The following is a 20,352-nucleotide window of genomic DNA, read 5'->3' as shown; positions in this document are numbered from 1 at the left end:
GAAATCTGTTCATCTTCTCTTTTACACATGTTCCTTTTAATTTTATATCATTGTCATTTTGTTTTCTCTCCATTTATTGGATGAAGTTCAAAGCCTGAAAAATTCAGAGAGGTTAATATTTTTTTATTTCAGTAGTTAAAATAGCACTTACTGCTTCAATGGTTAGACAGTAACCGTTTGATTAAATATCATATGCCAAAATATCTGAAATATCTCTAAATAGCTACTTAAAAGGGTTATTGTAAATTGACCCAAAATGTTTATTTTCATATTTTTAAAAGTCAGGAATCAAAAGAAGTAACATGACTATTTGTACAACATTACTATGGAATATCTAGAACAAGTAGCAGTCACAAGTATCGAGGCCATGTTGCTGAGAACACAGCTGCGTTGGACAGGGCACGTCTCAAGGATGAAGGACCACCGCCTCCCTAAGATCTTGCTTTATGGTGAACTTGCCACTGGCTGCCGCAAGAGAGGAGCCCCGAAGAGAAGATACAAGGACTCCCTGAAACAACATCTCAGCCTTGGCCATATTGATCAACATAACTGGTCTACTCTGGCCTCCAATCGGGAGGTCTGGAGACACACCATCTATAACGCTGCTGCTTCTTTTGAGTATGCGTGCAGGATCACCCTTGAGGAGAAAAGACAACACAGAAAGAATTGTGCCTTGCAGAATATACCATCTAAGGAGTCTTTCTGCTGTGCCTTTTGCAACTGGACATGTCTATCTCGTATTGGCCTCATTAGCCACCAACATGCTTGCAACAAACGTGGGTAGGGCCCTTCCCAAATCTTCGTTCGCGAAGCCCAGCCATGGTGATGACTATGGAATAATTCTAATTGTAAAAAACTGAAGAAGCTCTTTCTGTTAAAACCAAAGCATCTTTTCTATAAAGTAGCATTGCATAAAAACCGCATTAAAACAAAACAAAACAAAACAATCAATTAATTTTATACCTGTTTGGGCACTGGAAATGGATTTTTTTTTTTTTCTTGGTATTGGACTAGTTCCAGCAATCTATTTGTGATTCATTATTTCTTAGTTCTACCTATCATTTGGGATGAAATACCCAGGTGGACTAGATAAAGAACCATTTTAGCAAATCAGCAGCTTTGATCTTAATGAAATTGTAACAGTTTAGTTGAGGGACATGAAAGTATGTCCACTTGCAAATCTTAGGACATGAAGCACCATGGTTTAATCTTCCTGTTACAAGTGTCTGCAGACTATGGTGATAACACAGGCAAGAATGAAGGTGCAAAGGCTTATAATGTATATGAAAACTGCTTGGAAGAAAAGGAGAAAAACTATTACAAGGTGACTAGAAGAATAAGGACAATTGTGGTCTTCACTAACCTACTGCCAGTACTGCAATTAGCACACAAGGAATATGGCAGAAATTTTTCCTTAATGAGATGCTCTTGCTGCATAGATCCTCTGCACCTTTAAGCTGTCCAGAAAATATACTTGTCTGCCTGTAGTCCTACCACGAACAAGCCTTGGCAATTAAGTTACAAGCACTGAGTGGCTAATAACTATTGACAACACATAACCTCAAGGACAGTAAAAATGGTAAATAAGTCAATGGTCAAAATGTTAGAGGAATAACACATTCTAGATCTCTGGAAAAGGAGTCAAACGAAAAGGGTCTTAACCATGCACTTCATGTTTTTTATTGTGCTTCCATCACTTTCCATTTCAACAACTGAAAAAGTTTCTAAAAACCATTTATTTATTTAATTCCGCTGTTTGCCATGGTCTCTGCCCTGCAGACTCCTTTCCCTTTCACTTCAAACGGAACTCCTTTGTATGTAGCAACACACTGGTCATTGGTATGAAGATCGGGTTGGATTTGCTCCCAAATCTTCTTCTTGGGATTAAGCTCCTTCTCAGGATCTCCTGTTTAAAAATAAAAAATAATCTAATAGCACACAACTCAGTCTAAGAGCTCTACATATGTACACATCTCTGACAGCCCACATAACATCAATGCACACACTTTTAAGGGGGGGGGGAAATATTACTTTTGGTTCTCAAAATGAAAACTTTAATTGCAATTAGGAATTGTCTAGGAAATGTCACCAGAACTTTCTCAAAATGTTCATCTTTCAGGGAAAAAAAGGTTGTAACAGACCACAAACACTATCAAAATGAAGAAATTAAGCCATTGTTAGTTATTAGTTTACCATACTTACTACAGACCAAAATAATTCCTAAGAATTAAGTAGATGAGGACCACAGAAATATACTACTCACCAAGACACAGGTTTGTCAGCATCTTAAGTTTAGGAAATAATGACTTTTTTATAAGCAATTAGGTGAATTTAGTAGATGCCCTTACAGTGGAGAAATACTGAACTTCAACAAGAATAGTCCTGGTGTAGAATAGTGACCTATAATTTTAGCCCCAAGTTTCGACACGGTTCTGCTATTTTTTGTACTATTTAATGACAAGTTCTGGTTCCTAAAATAAGCAAAGCAGTAAAAGCTAGCTAAGGTTTCAGGAATTATGCCCTCAGTCTCTATAAGCCTCAGTTTCCTGTTCTCATGCATACACCAGGATAAGCCACCTATGCTGTAGAGGTATTGACAGCCTAACTACATCAGCAAATCTGACTATTTAAGGATCTATAATGGCCACAAAATGCAGGTTTCTTCTATTAATGTTTGGAAATACTGTCAACAAACTAGATAGCATAGTGAAGTATTAAATATTTTTCCTATTTTTAAATATGCATGAAATGCATAGTGTAGAAATGAAACAACTAAGCTAAATAAGCTTTCTTGTTGCAAAGATACTGCATAAATTGCCATCTGCTGGCATAATTTAGATAAAGCAAGACAGCCAATTTGCTGTGTTGTTATTTTCTGTTCAAAGGTCAAGTAAATTTAATATCTTAATTCTAATACAACATAGATTCCATTAAAGAAAAGTATTATTCACTAATCATAATGATTCATTAATCATAATGCTGCTGGGTGCTTTTGACTTCTTGTGTGTCACACAGGCAAGAAAAATAACAAATCCCACAAGAATTGTTTTAAACATAATTACAGCACATTTAAATGTTGAAAGGGATCCCATGCTATTTCATTGTTGTTATACTTGGAGTGTATATGCTTGGAGTGGCATATACATATAGGCATATACATATAGGCATTCTACCTAAACAATAAAAATCTAAAGTTCTGGAACAAGCAAGAATCAAAACCCAAATCCTAGTCATCAGATCCTCTCTGACATCCTCTCAGAGGAAGAGCTCTCCAAGTGAGCAGAACATCAAGTACTCTCACATTCCACTTGACAGTGTTCCCAAAGGTTCAGGAAGAAAAGCTACAAGGCTACAGGGATTTCAACATACCTGTTCCTAGAAGTTGGTTGAAATTCATTGTTGCCTGGTGTATTCCTGACTGACTGGCCAACAAGTGGTTAAGTAAACTACTCTCACTCCAGCCTGCCTTATACCTTATTGGCATTCTCCTTTAAATGTTTTTAATGGCTCAGTCTACTCGTGCACTTGCAAAATGCTTGCAAAACTGTGTCATTTCTTCCTGTAGATCGGTCTAACTTCTGTAGTTTCTTTACCTGTAATTTTGTAAGAGAAGTAGACCAGGCCAGATTTTTCTGTGAAGGAAGCTAGCATTACCAGAGCAGCATTCAATAATGCAGTCAAGTTATTTCACTACCAGAGGGCACTTAACATTAACAATTATCTCTATGTAACATTTATAATTAATATTAAAACTGAAGAAATTGAAATAAATTACTTAAATAATGACACTATTAAATAAAAATTATTAAATAAAAATTATTAAACACTTAGAGCTAATTGTGCATTTTCACAAAAATAAAAATCCTGCTCAATGCTCAAGTTCATGAACAAAGCAGATGTGGGTTTAGATCAAAGTGAATCCATACAAAATCATTAAACAGAATGCTAAGTGATCCATTGTGCATTTTCTTTCCCCTCTTCAAATATAAAAAAAGCATATAGGGTTTTTTTCATTAAGAAAAACCCCTGACTTTTATTATAAAAAACATGCTTTGGATGTTAATAAATTTCTTTGGAATCCTGCATCAAGCTCCCTTGGGATCTGTGGTGAACTCATATTAGATTAGCAAAGGCACCAATTTTAAATACTACCAGAGCTTTAGGCTGTGCATTTTCCTATGCCTTCTCCTCACTGCATTCCTTCTTCCCAGAAAAATATTTCTTTAGAAGGGTTTCTATAAATAAAATAAATTGAAGCTTTTAATAGCTTTATTAGCTTCCCACGCTGTTTACATAAAAAGGCCAAATAAGAGGTCCCAAATTTTATTAAACATGTCATTCAGTCTAGCAGTTTCAATATTATGAATTAAATTCTCTTAATAAGCAAGAAACCTCTCCACTTTGTAACAGCTCAAAAACTACTGAAGGAATATATCTCAGCACAAGAAGGGGCAAAAGGACACAGGGATGTGCAAATTTATGAAAAATTAATGCCACTTACCTCACTGTGGACTATAACTATGAAAGTCACGGAAAACATCCATGCATCAAAGTCATTCTTTGATTAAAGAAACCTGCTAACTACAGGCTAACCATCGCACTCCAGTTTTACCACTTTTTTCTTTTTTAAAGAGACAGTAATTAACCAAATTGCCAGTGATTCTTAGACCAGAACGATAATTTAATTATATAACTTAAAGGATTTTTGGTTCCTTTGGCATCAAAGCATCAATTATACTGCTATCAGAAATAAGATTTCACAGGTAGCTTTGAAATACACAAGCATTATTGTTGTCTTATGGCAATTACTGAATAGGAGGTTTTAGTATCTACAGACATACAATGGAATCATTTTTCTGTGGTTTAAAAATCAAACCTTTTCTGCTAAAGGTGAATAAAAGTTTGAGAAAGCTCTTAATGCAAAAAAACCCAAAACAACAGATCTTGAAGATTCATGTACTAGAGCATGAAACAGTGTTAAAGTTCCACTGAGGGCAAAGACATCAAATAAACAAACAAAAAAAAAAACACTCCTCCAGGCAACAGCATTGCTTATCAAATCACTCCTCTATAACACTCACGATGGTTTTAGGAAAACTCTCCAGTTGCTGCAGAAAAGTTTAATCAGTTTGCAACAAGATACCATTTGTTTACTTTGACTAAAATGGCCAAAGCAAATTTGTCTGTATCTCATATGAATATTTTGTACAGTGGAGAGAAAAGGGCTAAAAATAACTTGATTCCAAGCTGCTTGATAGACAGCTGTGTGTATGTTTTAGAGTTGCTGTAATTGTTGCTGCTGGTGCTTCTGTTACTTCATAGGCTTTCATACTTTGAAATAAGACCCATCTGTTCTTTCAAGTTCGAGTACTCAAACTAAATCTTTATGCTTTAAAATTACTCTTCTAAAAATATTTGGTTGTTATGGTTAGAAAAATGGTTAGAATTAAGCAGTGAAGTTAAATGACATCTGACATAGCAAGGAGTCTACCCGCCTCGTAACACTATCGGTGAAGTGCCAGATGATCTTTAAGGTGAGAGCAGTTAAGAAGAGGGAGATTTTCGCCCAGAAAAGGTGAGTGAGTAGAAGATACAGACATACAATCCCATTAAAAATTTAGAAACAGTTTTCCAGTCTCTCAATAAGTTTCTTCACCTCAGGAATAAAAAAAACCAACAAAACAAACCACCAAACAAAACCAAACAATAAACCAAACAAAAAACCCCAAACCAAACAAACCCAACAAAAACCCCAAACAAAATACACAAAAACACACCAAAAAACTACCCACAAAACAACAACAAAAAACCCCATACAAAACAAAAACCCCAACTCAAACAAACAAACAAAAAAAAAACCAAACCAGAAAAAACCTCAAACAACCAAAGTGTTGTTAATCACCCGGACAAGAAGGTAAATGGCAACAATTTTAGTTTCTAGACAAAAGAAATTAAAAACTCTAAAGCAAACAAAAACTTTATCAAAGAACCGTGTTAACAACAGTAACATGCAAAAGACAAGTAAACAACAAATAAAGTTAGAGGTAGATGTCAATGTGATTTTCTAAGTCTCCATCCACCAGTGCTTTTTTTCCTTGCATTTTTCTACTCACTTCAAGATAATAAAATCACAAGTCTTAAAATTCTTTGAAGTAAGTTTTATGTAAGTAGGAGATAGATCACTCTACTTTGTACTATTAAGCATTAGGTATATTTTCAAAGTCAATTATTAGCTTTAGTCTCACACCTATAACTGTTTCTGAGCAGCTCTTTACAAAATATTAGGAAACAGCTGCCATATTTCAGACTACAATCTATAGCCCTGGATATATACGCTTCGCAAAGGGGTTGTAAAGGACTACATTTGGCCCTTATCAGAGCTCCATGTCTTTGGCTCCCTGTGAGAAGGGAACTGATACAAAGCATACAAAACCTTGGTATCACTGGCTGCAGGTCATAACTTCAGAATTAGTACAACTTATATACAACCTTTAGCTTATTCTATGCCTTTTAAGAATCAAAATGTCAACACAACGTCTGTATACCTTAACGCATGGGAATAATTTAGGAGAAATTTTCTATAACTGATTTGCTCTAGGAAAAGCTTTTTGCCACTGTAAAAAAACCCACCAAACACCCAACCAAAAACAACTGGAGTTAAACAGGTCAATTACTTAGATAAAACTTACCTCGTTACTCATGTGCAAGAACAGATATGCTGGTGAACTCGTATACTAGCACACGATGCAAAATAGCACTCCTACCTGCTCTCACATTACTTTCAAATGCCAAGTATACAAAGCTACTTGAGATATAAGTTTGGAGTAAGGCTATATCTTAGACAAAAGCAAACAAAAGACCCTCCACCCCTCAAAAATGCCACATGTCTAGGTTAATTTGTACATCACTTTGCAGGCCTTATGCTCTACAAATGTTTACTCTACAATTTGATGCTCTCTCTTGCACATCCATTTCCACAGCAGCAGAAAGCACCATGAGTGTATCCTTGCATGTAAAAAAGGCCACACATTCAACATTTAATCTATCTTTACTAAAGATAACTACTAGAAGTTATGAGTATTCCTACAATTTAGTCAATTCAACTGCTGAAGGCTTTAAGATCTCAGTATAGCTTAGCCATTCTGCATCTCAGCTAGCAAGCTTGGTATATTTTTAATACAGGAAACTAAAACTGAAAAAATAAAGCTGCCAGACTGATTTCCTTCTTAAATACAGTATTATTTAAAGTATTTTCAATTGGAGCATAACATCACACCAAGCTGAGGTACACTTCTGTTTTATAGACACCTTAGAGCATTGCTTCCTTTATCATATTCCAACCAAAATACATCTTTTAGAGCATCACAGTTTCACTCACAAGAAGTTTAAAAATACCTATATACATTTATATTTATGAAAGGTATTTCATGCAAAATTTCACAGATTTCACAGAACATTCTGAGTTGGAAGGGACCCACAAGGATCATCAAGTCCAACTCAAGTGAATGGCCCGTATGGGGATCAAACCCATAACCTTGGCGTTATTAGCACCATTCTCTGAACAACTGAGCTGTTCTCAGGGACATAGAGCTTGCCAAGAGGTTCATAAATAAAAACATTGTTGTACAGCTAGAAATTGTCAGAGGTGCAATAGCTTTAAAAGGTTAATATGGTTCTATATAGAAAATAGAAAGCTACACCATTTCTCATATGTGAAAGCCAACTTTTGAGCAACAAATTCATCCTGAAGATGAATACTTTGTTGATAAATGCACACAGAGACAACTCTACCCAGTATGGTAAATACTGGGAATTAGACCACTTTCTTTTTTAAGCTAAAGTGATGCAGTTATCCTGACCAGAAGAGCCCTATTCATCATGACTTCTGTGATCGTAACAGTTGACCTGAGTAGGTCTGGGCTTGGACTATGCTGCACAAATTCCTAGGGTGCAGGATAAATCTAAGCAGCTGATTGTAACAGAGGAGCCTGCAGGCAGCTCCCACATGGTAGCAGCAACTGAGCCACTTGTGTATCCTCACCTTTAGGGAACAGGGAAGCATCAAGTTCTCACATGAACTTCCTTTCTGCTTGACAGTCGCAATATGTAAGAAAATACAACAATAGCTCGAAATACCAAAAGAGGGGAAACTCTCCTCATGGACAGAGAGTACACAGCTTGCTTTATGTGCATTCATAGAATCACAGAATCAACTGGGTTGGAAAAGACCTCCGAGATCATGAAGTCCAACCCTCGATCCAACACTGCCATGGTTAGCAGACCATGGCACTAAGTGCCACATCCAATCTCATCTTAAAAACCTGCAGGAACAGTGAATCCACCGTTCCCTGGGTAGCCCATTCCAATGTCTGATTACTCTCTCTGTAAAAATTTCTTCCTAATATCCAACATAAACTTCCCCTGGCACAGCTTAAGATCATGCCCTCTTGTCCTACTGCTGGTTGCCTGGGAGAAGAGACTGACACCCATCTGGCTACAACCTCCTTTCAAGTAGAAAGGAGGTTGTATCTGTGCTATATAAGATTATTTATACTAGTCCCTCTTTTCAGGATCAGCTGATCTGCCTGCATCCCTTTTAGACTGTGATAATAATGAACTGGCATTCATTGGCTAGGAGGAAGCATTCACCAGTATGCTACACCTATGATGCCCGAGTTCCCAAAATGCAGTCAGAAACTAATCATTTCCTAGTCAAGAGGGAGGTGGAAAAAAGGATGAAAATCATCTTTTGAGAAAGTTTAACTTTGATTAAGTTCTTATTTATAGTCTGAAAATAAAATGGATTTATTGATTTAATTAAGTGGGAAGAAGCCCAATGTCTGTCTTTTGGGACCTAAAAAGACATTTCCTCCCAGATAAACTAACAAACCCTGGTGTTTTGAATCTTACAGCCTTCTCTCATAAACAGATTTCCACTCCCCCACACCTATCCTCTCTTATCCCTTCTTCCTCAAGAAAAAAAAAAGCTACCTGAAGTTCTGACACTTTCCTTAATAGAGAGAAGCTGGAATGAAGAACTTATGACTTCAACACTTGCCCTGAGACACAGGGAAAGATGCTTTACATTTGCTTATTGTAACCTGCAAAGTGCAAATACATTTATCCGCACATTCCAAAAGCTGAAATACTTACTGTGACTTAAGGGAACTGGGTATTTTACATTTAAGTTCTATACAATTTTTCAAGTTACAATTTTTTGACAGATGGTTAAGTATTTTCAATCCTTCATTTACACAATATTAGCACACTAAGAATAAAAAGATATTAATATAACTAATTCAGAAAATTTCAACAACAAACGCAACCAGCTTTAAAAAGCTGTTTTATGTGTGTCAACGATAAAGTCACCTTGGCATACATGGTTTTACCATTTTCCTGAATACCTACTTACCAGGAAAACCTTCAAAAGTGATTCTGTCCCCAGGTACTGCTCCAGGGGGGGGTGCTAGAATTTCCACCTTTTCTGGGGAGCTGGCACACATCACCATTGCTTGCGATACTACTCCTCTCATTTTTGCAGGCTTCAAGTTACAGAGTAGTATTGCCATCCGATTCTGCATCTTGGGGGAGGAAAACAGAAGGATATGTGTACCTAAGATGCCACATGTTTTTGGGGACTCACATTATTTTATTATAACAAAAGAATTACAATGAAGAGATTTTAACATGACATGAGAAGCATGAGAGAAGCATGTGCAACAGTTTCACAATTTTAATGCCTGGACGCCAGTAACAAATAACATTTAAACCACCTAAGAGCTGGCCAATGAATAATGGAGTAAATGCCAAAATGTGACATACTTATCACGTAAATATAAAATATGGAATTCAGAAATCCAAAAACCAGGTGAAGCATTTCACCTGCATTCCATCTTTACTCATTCTAGACCTCCATTTCAGTCCACTTTCAATATAGCAATATTAATCAAACAATTTCTATTTAATAAGAACAAAAACACTCTACGAATTAGGCCAGCTCACAGGCAAAAATTTCAATTTGTCTATTGGAAGTGTATAGCTGTTTTACGTAATGAGCTCACTTCCATCTCAAATTTAATTTTAACTTTTATTCAACCCAAAAGCTTTGAATTTGTTTTAACCACTGAAAATGGCTGTATACGCTGTACATTGCGGTTTGTTAGAGCAAGCCTGTAAAAATAGGTTTCTCCCTTCGTTGTTTTAATTTATTAAAAATTATAATAGTAAATGAGACAACATACTTTGTTATAGAAAACTGCCACGCCTTAGACTACATAACAAACTACTCTTTCAAACTTATTAAAAATGAAACCCTGAACATTCTTAAGAGATAAAGCAAGGATGTATTAATTCCCATGCTACTAGTGCACATTATTTTTACTATTTCATATTTCTAGATTTTGGTCGTTGTGCATTACAATACAAACTTCGAACAAAACCTGCAGGATTAATAATTAATAAAACTCATGCAATATTTAAAATATTTGATCATATATTCTCCAAGTAGAACACTTTAAAAAGCAAAAATATAGGTAACCAAAACAAAGTAGTAATAAGGAAAAGTTGATCTTGCATAAGTTCCAAGGCAGCCCATTGACTGAAAATATTTTAGAGTTATTGCTACGGATATAAATAGCCCAAAACACAAGAAACAGCTGTAACATGTCAGTTACTTAAATGCAAATTGTAGCATTATTTAACACTGAATAACAATTAGTGAATGGATATATATAATAAAAAAAGCAAGATTTCTGCATTTGGTATTCAACTTTAGTTTTGATTAACTAGAAAAAATTCTGGACCTTAGAACACTGCTTTTTTATTACAGATTATACAATTGACAAACCAGACTGTGTTAATGCAGAAATGGACATCATCATCTTTATCAAATTAAAAGAAGACAAAACTAGCATCCCATCATTCCTTTCTCTCCTATCACAACAGCCCAAATGTTTATATATACTGCATGAAATTTCTGTATGAAAAGATTCCTATTCTTAAATAAACAAGTATTTATGAACATTTCAAACACTGAGTATTCCATCACATTTACCTGGAAGTATCTTCAAATGCTTTTGAAAAACTGCTCTAATACTAAGATATATGCACTGATTTCACAAATAAATGGTAAGAAAACCCACAAGGTAAAATAACTATTTTATAAAACAAAAAGAAAAATCCACCCCAAGATGTTCGTCCAAAACTAGAACACTAATTTTGAGCTTAGTTTTTTTTTACTTTTTACTAAAAATGGTTCAATTTTTAAAATATCTTCAGATACAGGACTATACCCTAAGTAAAGAAGCAAAAAAGTAACTAGACCTAAATAAATGCTTCCAAACAATGCAAAAGTTTTTACTTTGGGATTTTGGTTTTTGGGGGTTTTTTTAACTGGCTGTGCTAGTTTTATAGAAGGAACTTACTTGTAATGTTTCTAGAAAATAGGGCCTCAGTTACAAAAGCAGACTTTTTATATCTGTGCATAATAAGCTAAAAAAATTTCGTTTATGAACCACCAAGGAAAGTAATGTTCAGGTATCATTCTACCCGCATTGCTCTTATGAGATTTTTTTTTAAAGTATATGGTAAATAAAACCCTGAAATGTGTCAGCTACTAAGAGTCAGATCCAGTTATTCTACTGAATTCTACTGGTCACTCTCTGTAACTCTGTAGAGGAACAAACCAAAATCTAGCTTTTCAAAAGTAACTGCAAAAATAAATTGGGTAGTTTCCTGGCAGATAAGACTGAGCAGAAAGAAAAGAAAGTAAAAAGAAAAAAAATGAAAAAACCTGACTCCCTTTCTCAGTACATGAGAAGTTCTATCAGAAATACAGGGTGTTACTGAAAAGCAGCTGATAAACAGTAAGTGTATGTTTTGTTCTGCATATGTTGAGTGAAGCAAATTCTAGTTAAGAACACTAGGACAAATCTCTACACTCAAAAGGTCACAAACAGAGGCAAGTCTATGTCCACAAGGAACTGGTAAGGCCCTGTCATCTCCAGAGATCTTTGGTAAATAAATGAGCTGAGAATAGGCAAAAGAAATGCAAATGTAATATCCTTGAAACAGTTGCAACCTCTGCCGGCCTTTTGAAGAGTCAATCGCTTCATTTCAGAATTCCAGGAACTTCAAAACTGACAACTCAACTAGTAAGAAACTGATTTAGTTTCAGCAAAAATGGTGCAGTTGTTGGGCACATAGCTACTTCATATTCAGAATGAAACTATGTATTTTCCCAACACATTGGTAGAATCAAGCGGGATGAAAGAGGAGAAATAAGGCAAAGAAACTAAAATGAGGAAAAGTAAACTCCAAAGTTTACCATACAGAAAAGACAAGGCCTTATAGTTGAAGCAGAAGTGTTAAATTGTTCTTTTTCTTAGATAATCCTTGAAGTTACCTGTAAAACTGACTATCAGCCAAATATATTTCAATATAAGATCCTATGACAGATTGCAGTGGCTAGTGAATACAAGTTAAAACCAGTATGCTGATTCTTTTAAAACCAGAGCAAGTTGAAATGCCAACAGCAACAAAAAGCCATCCTCAATTTATTGCATGTTTCTCTGGATCTTAAATTCGCCAGCAAACACAAGTTACAAGTTTGGTAATAGATATTTCTATTTGCTTCATGCCTGCAAAGAAACAGTAGATTTTAATATAGCCTTGAAGCAGAATGCTACAAAAGCTAAGGAAAAAAGTGGTTTTCTTTAAGAAAGGTGTCTCACATCACACAGAATGCGTCAGTAAGTTCACAGTCATGATTTAGGCATTGTTCTTTAGGATTCTTAGAAACAGGTTCTCTCTGCAGACTAGATCAAGAAAATTAGAAGATCAGGAGTATGTATAAAGAATATTATCACCTTTCTATCTGAGAGAAAGAAACAAATTCCAGTACTTGTTAATTCCTGCATGGACAACACAAACGATGATCTAGAAAGAAAAAAATTCAAGCCATCTAAGTGGAAAAAAGGAGTTACTGCTATAAAAATCAGACAATATAGTTCATAACAGATATAATTGTAATGTACCCTCTTGCAACGAATGGCTGTAGAATAGTGTTTCTGGAGGCCAATAGTGGCCTTTCCTCTTCTTGCTAAGTTTAAGATACATGTCCTGCATTTTTGTCCTTCACTTCTAATCACTGAGATGAGGTTCTCTTAGATTAAAGGGGATTTTAGGAGGTTTCAAAAAGTGACACTTGAGGATTGTCTGCATTTCAAGAATGATTGCCTGACACAGGTATTGACACCAGGAACACATAGAGATCCACTTCAAAAAGCCAAATGCAGTGGTAGAAGAGCTGTCAATTCCTACTGATATTTCAGAATGTTCTCCAACTGTCCCCAGCTGCTGCTCTTTCGAGCTCAGCATTGGCATGGTCCATCTCATGCCAATATCCTTCCACATCCCTGTTACTGATGACACATCTATACACGATACTTAAGGGTGCAACTGCTGACACGGCTTCAGCACCATGTGAACAAAACCACAGCATATCACATATAAAGTAGGCATGCAAGAAGTTTTAACACCCATAAATAACTTGCACTGCATACTGAAATGTTAGTGAAGATACATACTGTGCTTCCTAACCAAAAGTAACATCAGATGATACAAATACTACAGCCTCAAACACTGCTAAATTACCACATCAAACAATGAAATCATGAACAGATGAATTTTTTGTGAATTATAGCTACAGTGCTTGATCTGATGGATACATTTTTATTTAAATATATGGCAGTAGACACACACCATTTTTGAACACTTCAAAAAAACACAAAAAGATGGAATCTTGCCCCTAAGAATTTACTGTCTTAATAGAGACTTGCCAAAACTAAAAACAGACACGCAAATCAAGTGTTCTCAAAGAACATGTGAGGATGATCCCTAATTCTCTGTTAATGAGTACTTCAGATTATTTTTCCAAACTGAAAGAAGGTTAAAGAGAAAAGACACTTAACTGCCATTTTGTTGTAGACACTTCATGTTTGTAAGTCTATTTAGAAAAGCTTTTAAGATTTTTTTTTCTACACGCTTTCTTGAAAGTAGACTGCTAAAAATGAGCAATTTCAAATTTTGCCCACTGCATATCAGTAACTGGACGCTATCAGGTGATCAGTGCAGAGTAGTTACAGTATTATTTTACTGTTATATTTTTTAGGTTCAATAACTTTCTGTAGCATAAAAACAACCATCACAATTTTAATTGCCTCCTACATTTGCAGTTTTACCACGGGGACAGAGAGTGAATAGGGATTGAAAAGACATTTGACAAAGTGTAGCTTTTCCACACTAAGATCAATTTCTTCATGATCCATTTTGCAGTTGCTCTACACAACACTGTTTTAAATGCCAAGTTTGCATTTGAATTTAGAAGCAGCCTTCAGTCAATTCCTCTCACCCTCTAAAAGAGGTGTGAAAGGAGGATTTAATCTTGAAGCCTTAGGTCGTTCACAAGGCATCTATAAACTATGCCTGTCAAACACAAAAGAGTATCAACTAAAAAGAGCATAGTGGCAGATTCTGTTCTGCACAAGGAAGTAAAAATATGCATTTTGTATTCCACTGTTGTTTAAGCTACTCATTGCCAGCTAAGTTAAATTTATATGCTCTTTGCTTTACTTCATGCCAAATATTTCAAGAGGCTATAAAAGAGAATTGGAAGGCAAAGGTTTCAAAAGTTTGGATCATAGCAAAAAAAGTTATGATTTCTCTACTACATAGTAGGAAACCTAAAGGGAAAGTCACATCTGTTTGGTTTAGGAGCCCACTGGGTACCAATAGTGGAGGAATCAGAATAAGATCCCCGGATAGAAACACTGCAAGCAGAAAGGAACTAATTTGGGGTAAGGGTACTTCTCTGTTTTCTGGCAAATGTTGTTAAGCATTACTTCCACCTGCATTTTATTTTTGTTTTCATGACTGTATTAATCTTTTAGCAGAATGAAAACCTATCCTAAAAACAGATGAAGGTCTTAAGATACTTTAAGAAAGGAAAAGCTCTCAGTGAATAATTTTATCAATACCTTTTCCAGAGGAACATGCTTCACTAAACCACTGACAACAGTCCTCGGGCTTCCTTCACCAACATCCACTTGTTCAACATACAGAGTGTCTGCATCCGGATGCTTTTCAGCAGTGATAATGCAGCCAACACGAAGATCCAGACGAGAAACATCTACAGGTTTCGCGTCACTACTTCCAGCAGCTGGCTGCTGTTTCTTCTCCTTCTTTTCACCTGTTAAAGTTTTGTTCATGAAATGAACATTAAAAAAGTACAACTAATGTACATGACTATTGCAAGGGAAAAGTGAGCTACAGTCTCAGAAATAAGCATAAATTCAGTGTAAAACTGAAAAGAAGAGTAAAGAGATAGCACCTCTATTACCAGTTTCCAGTGGTGAATCATCATACACACTTCAATTTAGATTGATACCCCAAGTAATTACCACTTTAGGACAGAGGTATTTTCCTGTTTGTAAAGTGAAGCCATCCTGAACTTAAGTGTAGTTAACTTGTATGTAAGTGACATATACACTCTGACAAAGGCCATATCAAAAGCCTGATAGTCTTGTTTTAATAATCAGCAATTACCAGTAAGCACTTCCATGGTGTTTCACCAGCAAAGGGAAACCAGTAAAACCACAATTCATCAGGTTACTAATGCTTAACAGCATCTGTTCGCAGTCAGGAGCTGTGAAGTCACTGCAACTGCACTGTGACAGCCGCAATGCAACTCTTCAAGATAACCTCAGCTAACATTCTTCACTTCCCAAATATACTAGTATGTGAATCCTACCCAGGGAAAACTTGCTCCAGTGTGGGCTCCTTTCTCCATGGACTGCAGGTCCCCAGCAGGACCGTGCTCCATCTTGGGCCTCCCACGGGGTCACAGCCTCCTTCAGATACCCACCTGCTCCAGCATGGGCTTTTCCCTGGGCTGCAGGTGGGTCTCTGCACCCTGATGGTCCTCCATGGGCTGCAGGGGCACAGCTGCTTCACCATGGTCTGCGCCACAAGCTGGAGCTCTGGCACCTGGAGCATGTATCCCATTTAAGGAACAATCTGTAGCTTACATGGCAGCTCTCATTAGCTTCAAGTACTTTCAAGATTTAAGAGCTAGCACATGACTTTTCCTACTGTAGCTGTATGAAAGGTATTTTTTCTGTGCCCAAAATGATGCAAAAGCACTTGTATAAGTTAAATACCTTAACTGTCTATCACAGATAAGAAAAGTGAAGTACCTTTTTTTTCTACTTTTTCTTTCTTTTTCTTTTCTTCATCTTCACCTTTAATTTGATCTTTGGAACCAGGAGATGATACAACTGCTGTAGGTTGTGGAACATCATTTGAAAATGAAGCTGTAGAAATGGTTGTACCAGGAGGAACTGCAATCTGCTTTACTAAAATTAAAAAACCACAGAAGTTAGGAGGAGTACCAGAACTTCGAACACCAACATTTTTAAGTTTCCAATATAAATAAAAAAGCAGAGAGAACTGAAAATTTTACTTAAAATACCTAAACCACAACTGCTGAGTACTGAAGCACATTACAAAACATGTTTCAGAACTCAATCTATATATGATTATTATGATCAGTTAAGAAAAAACATTTGACTACACATTTTTTAAATGGGAAAAAGTGCTAAACATAAGTGAACATGTAAGCAAAGATCACTTCTTTTTGTAGTTTATTTCAACATCTAGTTATATTTGCTCCCAATTCTCTATTTCCCATTTGTGTTTGTCTAGTTTCAGTTTACAGCTACTAGCTCTTGTCATACTGGAGACTATTCCATAAACGAGTTATGCATAAAATCACTTTTATATTGTATTCAGATCATTCCTCAACTCTTTTTTTCTGATTAACTTCAGAAACTGAGCCTGAATAACCACATTCTAGGAAACTACCTGCAGCCCTAACATGATTTGTCAATTTCTCACTTCCCTTTCCTAAATTCTCCATATGACCTTCATAGTTCTTTTTAAACTGCTGATATAGCATTCTGGACATCACCTCACTGTCAGTCTTACAGATGAAAGTGTAAGAATCACCTCTCTTCTACAGTCTGCTCTTCAAGAATCTCACTAAGGCTTTTTACGTAATGATTGTGCTGGGTAAGCATCATTTGTGCACTAGACAGTATCATCAAGGCTCCCTTTCCCAAGAAAGCATAGATTACATGATCTTTTGAAGTTCCTTTCAACTCAGGCTGTTCTATGATTAATGACTGTTTGACAAATTCTTCTAGTGTCAATATTATACAGTTCTCCATTCTGCATATATGTTTCTTTTTGCATTTCAGACACTGACTTTCCTGAAGAACTGCACGCACTTTGTTGATGCTTGCTCTCTTCAACACTAAAGTGATTTGCACAAATTATATTCTTATAAACAACTTTCTAAAACCATTTGAGTATGAGATTTGTTGTACCAACAACCACTTGCTTGCTAGTTGTGGAAAGTCTCTGTTTCTCAGGTTTTCAGAAAAATATCTCATGATATTTTTGATGTACTGTGACTGTTTAATTTCTGTGCTCAACTACTTAGTACTTCCAAGGTAACATATATCTATTTACCTCAAAAGAAAATATTTGGATTTAGGCCTACTATCACTTAAATAAACTGGCTAAATAAAAGAAGATGAATATCAAGCTAAGTATTAATTTCCTTTCCCATCTTGGATCAACACACCTTAAGACCTCTCTGAAGCACAACAGATTCTGTGAAATATCCTATACCTGTCAAGAACTGCTGCAGACTAACAGACAACAGAGAAATATAAACTAATGGTTTGGTTTAGTACATGAAAGGGCTTTATTGGTCCCCAACAGAGGAAAAGAATTCTCTGTATTTACAACATGTTAATCTTTTTGAAGACTGAATGTGTTGTTTTTACCAGTAAAACATTCAGTACAGTTGAATGCTAGCATCCAGCTACATTGGATACTATCTCAAACAATTTACACTACTGACAGCCTGGGTAAAAATAGCAATAGCTGTTGAGGGAAAAAGAGACTTTTTTTGAAATAATTTTAAAGACAACACAGTGGATCTGAAACATTTCAGTTTTGGGGTTTTTTCTCTTTTCTTTTTTAATATGAAGTATGTACGGTGGTGCAAGCTGAACAGAACTACACAGAGGAGTGTAAAGAAAGAGAAAGCCCAGTGGAAGGCTGGTCTTACTAAAGCATGGAATCATAAATTCAAAACACATTGTTTCTAATTTTACATTACCATAGTTTTTTTAGTAAGTCGCTGGCTATCTGTACTTTGCATTGTGGCTTGGTTTTCCATGGTGACTTTGCAGTCATGCTAGATCAGATACTCATAGTATGAAGAAGTGTTAGACATTCAGCAATTTCTAAGGTATCAAAAGGAGTCACTGTCATCAGTCAGATTCAGGGCTTATTATGAAAGGGACTGAACAAAAAAATACAAAGAACTAGTCCCATGTCTGATTAAATTTGTTGTATGTACCTGTTAGACTTGCAGCTTATCGAAATGTTGGAATTAAGTAACTTGTCATAGGCATGGAACATAGAAAAATCCAGAATTTGTGACTAATGCCATAGAGTCACAGAGAGAGATAAAAATCAAGTAGAATTAAGATAATTTTGATCACATTTTCTGCTAATTACACCTATGTTGTATGAGAATAGGACATTTTTCCCCACCTCCATTTCGGATTTCTGCCTGAATCAGCTCCTGTTTCAGCCCTTCAATTTCCTTCTTCAGTTTAGCATTTTCCACACGGAGCTTTTTCTCTTCGCGGAGAGATGCCTGCAAGACTAGAGTTGGCACATTAAAAATGACCGTTTAAAGAAAAGTGAAACATGGTGAGTCAAATAGCAAAAAAGGGGTTTGTCATCAGAAACACTTTGGAATCCTCTTCTTTGTTGTTGAAATAGCCACTTTTACAATACTTATGTAATCAAATTGCCTCTCAATAGACTATTTCCTCGGTACACTAAACAGAATCACAAGAAAAAACTCCAAGAAACCTATTAGAAAAACCTTGAAGATGTTTGTAATACAGCACACCTTAATTCACTGATACAGTTAAATACAAAATATCATAGCTGAAGGTATGATACTCTTGAGAGAATCCTATAGTTGTGAAAAAGCAGTAACACATTCAGGATACTGCACAGTCTTATAGTCTTCCAACTCCCTTTCTCCCTTCAAGTGGAGTCATGTCCTATCAAATTTCCATCATCTGTTTGTGCCATTAATTCTTCCTTATCCACACCTTTTATATTTCAGAATAAGCAGCTTCAAAAAACCCCCCACAAATCACAACACTGAAGTCGAGCTTCTATCACAAGGTTTATCTTGGAGAACTTGAAACACACTTAAAAGGCTGACAGCACCAATGTTCTCATTTTCTCCTATGAGCATTTACTGTTAACCACCTGGTTAATAGGTTTATCATAAGAAAGATAATTCCTTACTAGCTTTTTCCTTGAGCAGAGCAACTTGTTGCTTGAGGTACTCAATGACTTGATCAGCCTCTGCACCCTTCTGCTCCAGTCTGTTCAGCACTGCATTGTTGGCTGCCATCTTTACCAAAAAACGGGCTAAAAACCTAGACAAACAAGAGACAGTCTAAAATGAATGACTTCTTAATGCAATAACACTACCATCTCTTACCACGTGAAGCAGTTCTCAAATCAGTGGCTGAATAAGAAAATTCACTAAGCGAACAAGCTGGGCTCCCACTCCTAATGCAAAGCCCAAAGAAAAGCAACGTTAATCATAGAATCAGATGCTTGACAGTTGCTTTCAAGTATTTTGGAAGAAAAATTCTTTTTCTTCCCAGGTGCAGAAAACATGTTTCTCCTTCACAAAACAGAAAAAAAAAAAAATAAATCTACCGTCTCAGAAAAAAGGGTCTGAATATATTTAGGGGGGAAAAAAGGAAATAAAAGGGAAAAGATTGGATAGGAGAACACTGTATCATGGTTTTAGCTGAAAAAATATATTAATAATATATTTATTCTGCATATACTGAATATTTCATACATTGCAGTTGTGCATATATTAAGAATTTATTGTTGATTTACTTTTAAGCAGAATTCATGAGTGTTTTTACATATGTCAGATTAAGACAACTTTTATTGCAGGTTTACACCTTCAGAGTTATTTTAGCAGCAATTCTGATTGCCTGATTTTGTATCAACTGAAATGTAAGGGCCAGCACACAAGTAAAAAAGAAGCAGGGAACACAAAAGCCCAGCAAGGGCGAAAGCACAAATAAATGCTGCCTAACCTTCTTTTAGGATATTCACCTTTTACTGGGTTTCTCTAATGTTTCAGAAACTAGCTATGCCTTGTGTACT

The 20,352-nt window shown here is 36.0% G+C and overlaps 1 protein-coding gene across 4 annotated transcripts in view; it reads right to left on the bottom strand.

Annotated features, from left to right (window-relative positions):
* Nucleotides 1-1,657: 1,657 nt before the first annotated feature.
* The window catches only part of AIMP1 (aminoacyl tRNA synthetase complex interacting multifunctional protein 1), a 36,472-nt gene continuing 17,777 nt past the window's right edge, over nucleotides 1,658-20,352 (bottom strand). For 2 of the 4 annotated variants that reach the window (XM_064652057.1, XM_064652059.1), the window contains exons 2-7: nucleotides 19,465-19,598; nucleotides 18,688-18,801; nucleotides 16,254-16,412; nucleotides 15,036-15,247; nucleotides 9,413-9,581; nucleotides 1,658-1,906 (exon numbers count right to left, since the gene is read on the bottom strand). In XM_064652057.1, coding sequence (XP_064508127.1) covers nucleotides 1,740-1,906; nucleotides 9,413-9,581; nucleotides 15,036-15,247; nucleotides 16,254-16,412; nucleotides 18,688-18,801; nucleotides 19,465-19,598 — 955 coding nt within the window. In that variant the 3' untranslated portion in view covers nucleotides 1,658-1,739. Of the gene's footprint in view, nucleotides 1,907-3,369; nucleotides 3,594-4,152; nucleotides 4,236-9,412; nucleotides 9,582-15,035; nucleotides 15,248-16,253; nucleotides 16,413-18,687; nucleotides 18,802-19,464; nucleotides 19,599-20,352 lie in introns of all 4 variants that reach the window. The other 2 variants (XR_010430064.1, XR_010430065.1) reach the window with 2 other exon arrangements.

This window comes from Pseudopipra pipra, chromosome 4 (genome assembly GCF_036250125.1).
Source record: "Pseudopipra pipra isolate bDixPip1 chromosome 4, bDixPip1.hap1, whole genome shotgun sequence".
NCBI lineage: Eukaryota > Metazoa > Chordata > Aves > Passeriformes > Pipridae > Pseudopipra > Pseudopipra pipra.
Note: the sequence above shows the minus strand (reverse complement) of the source record. Positions and strands in the feature narration are given on the sequence as shown.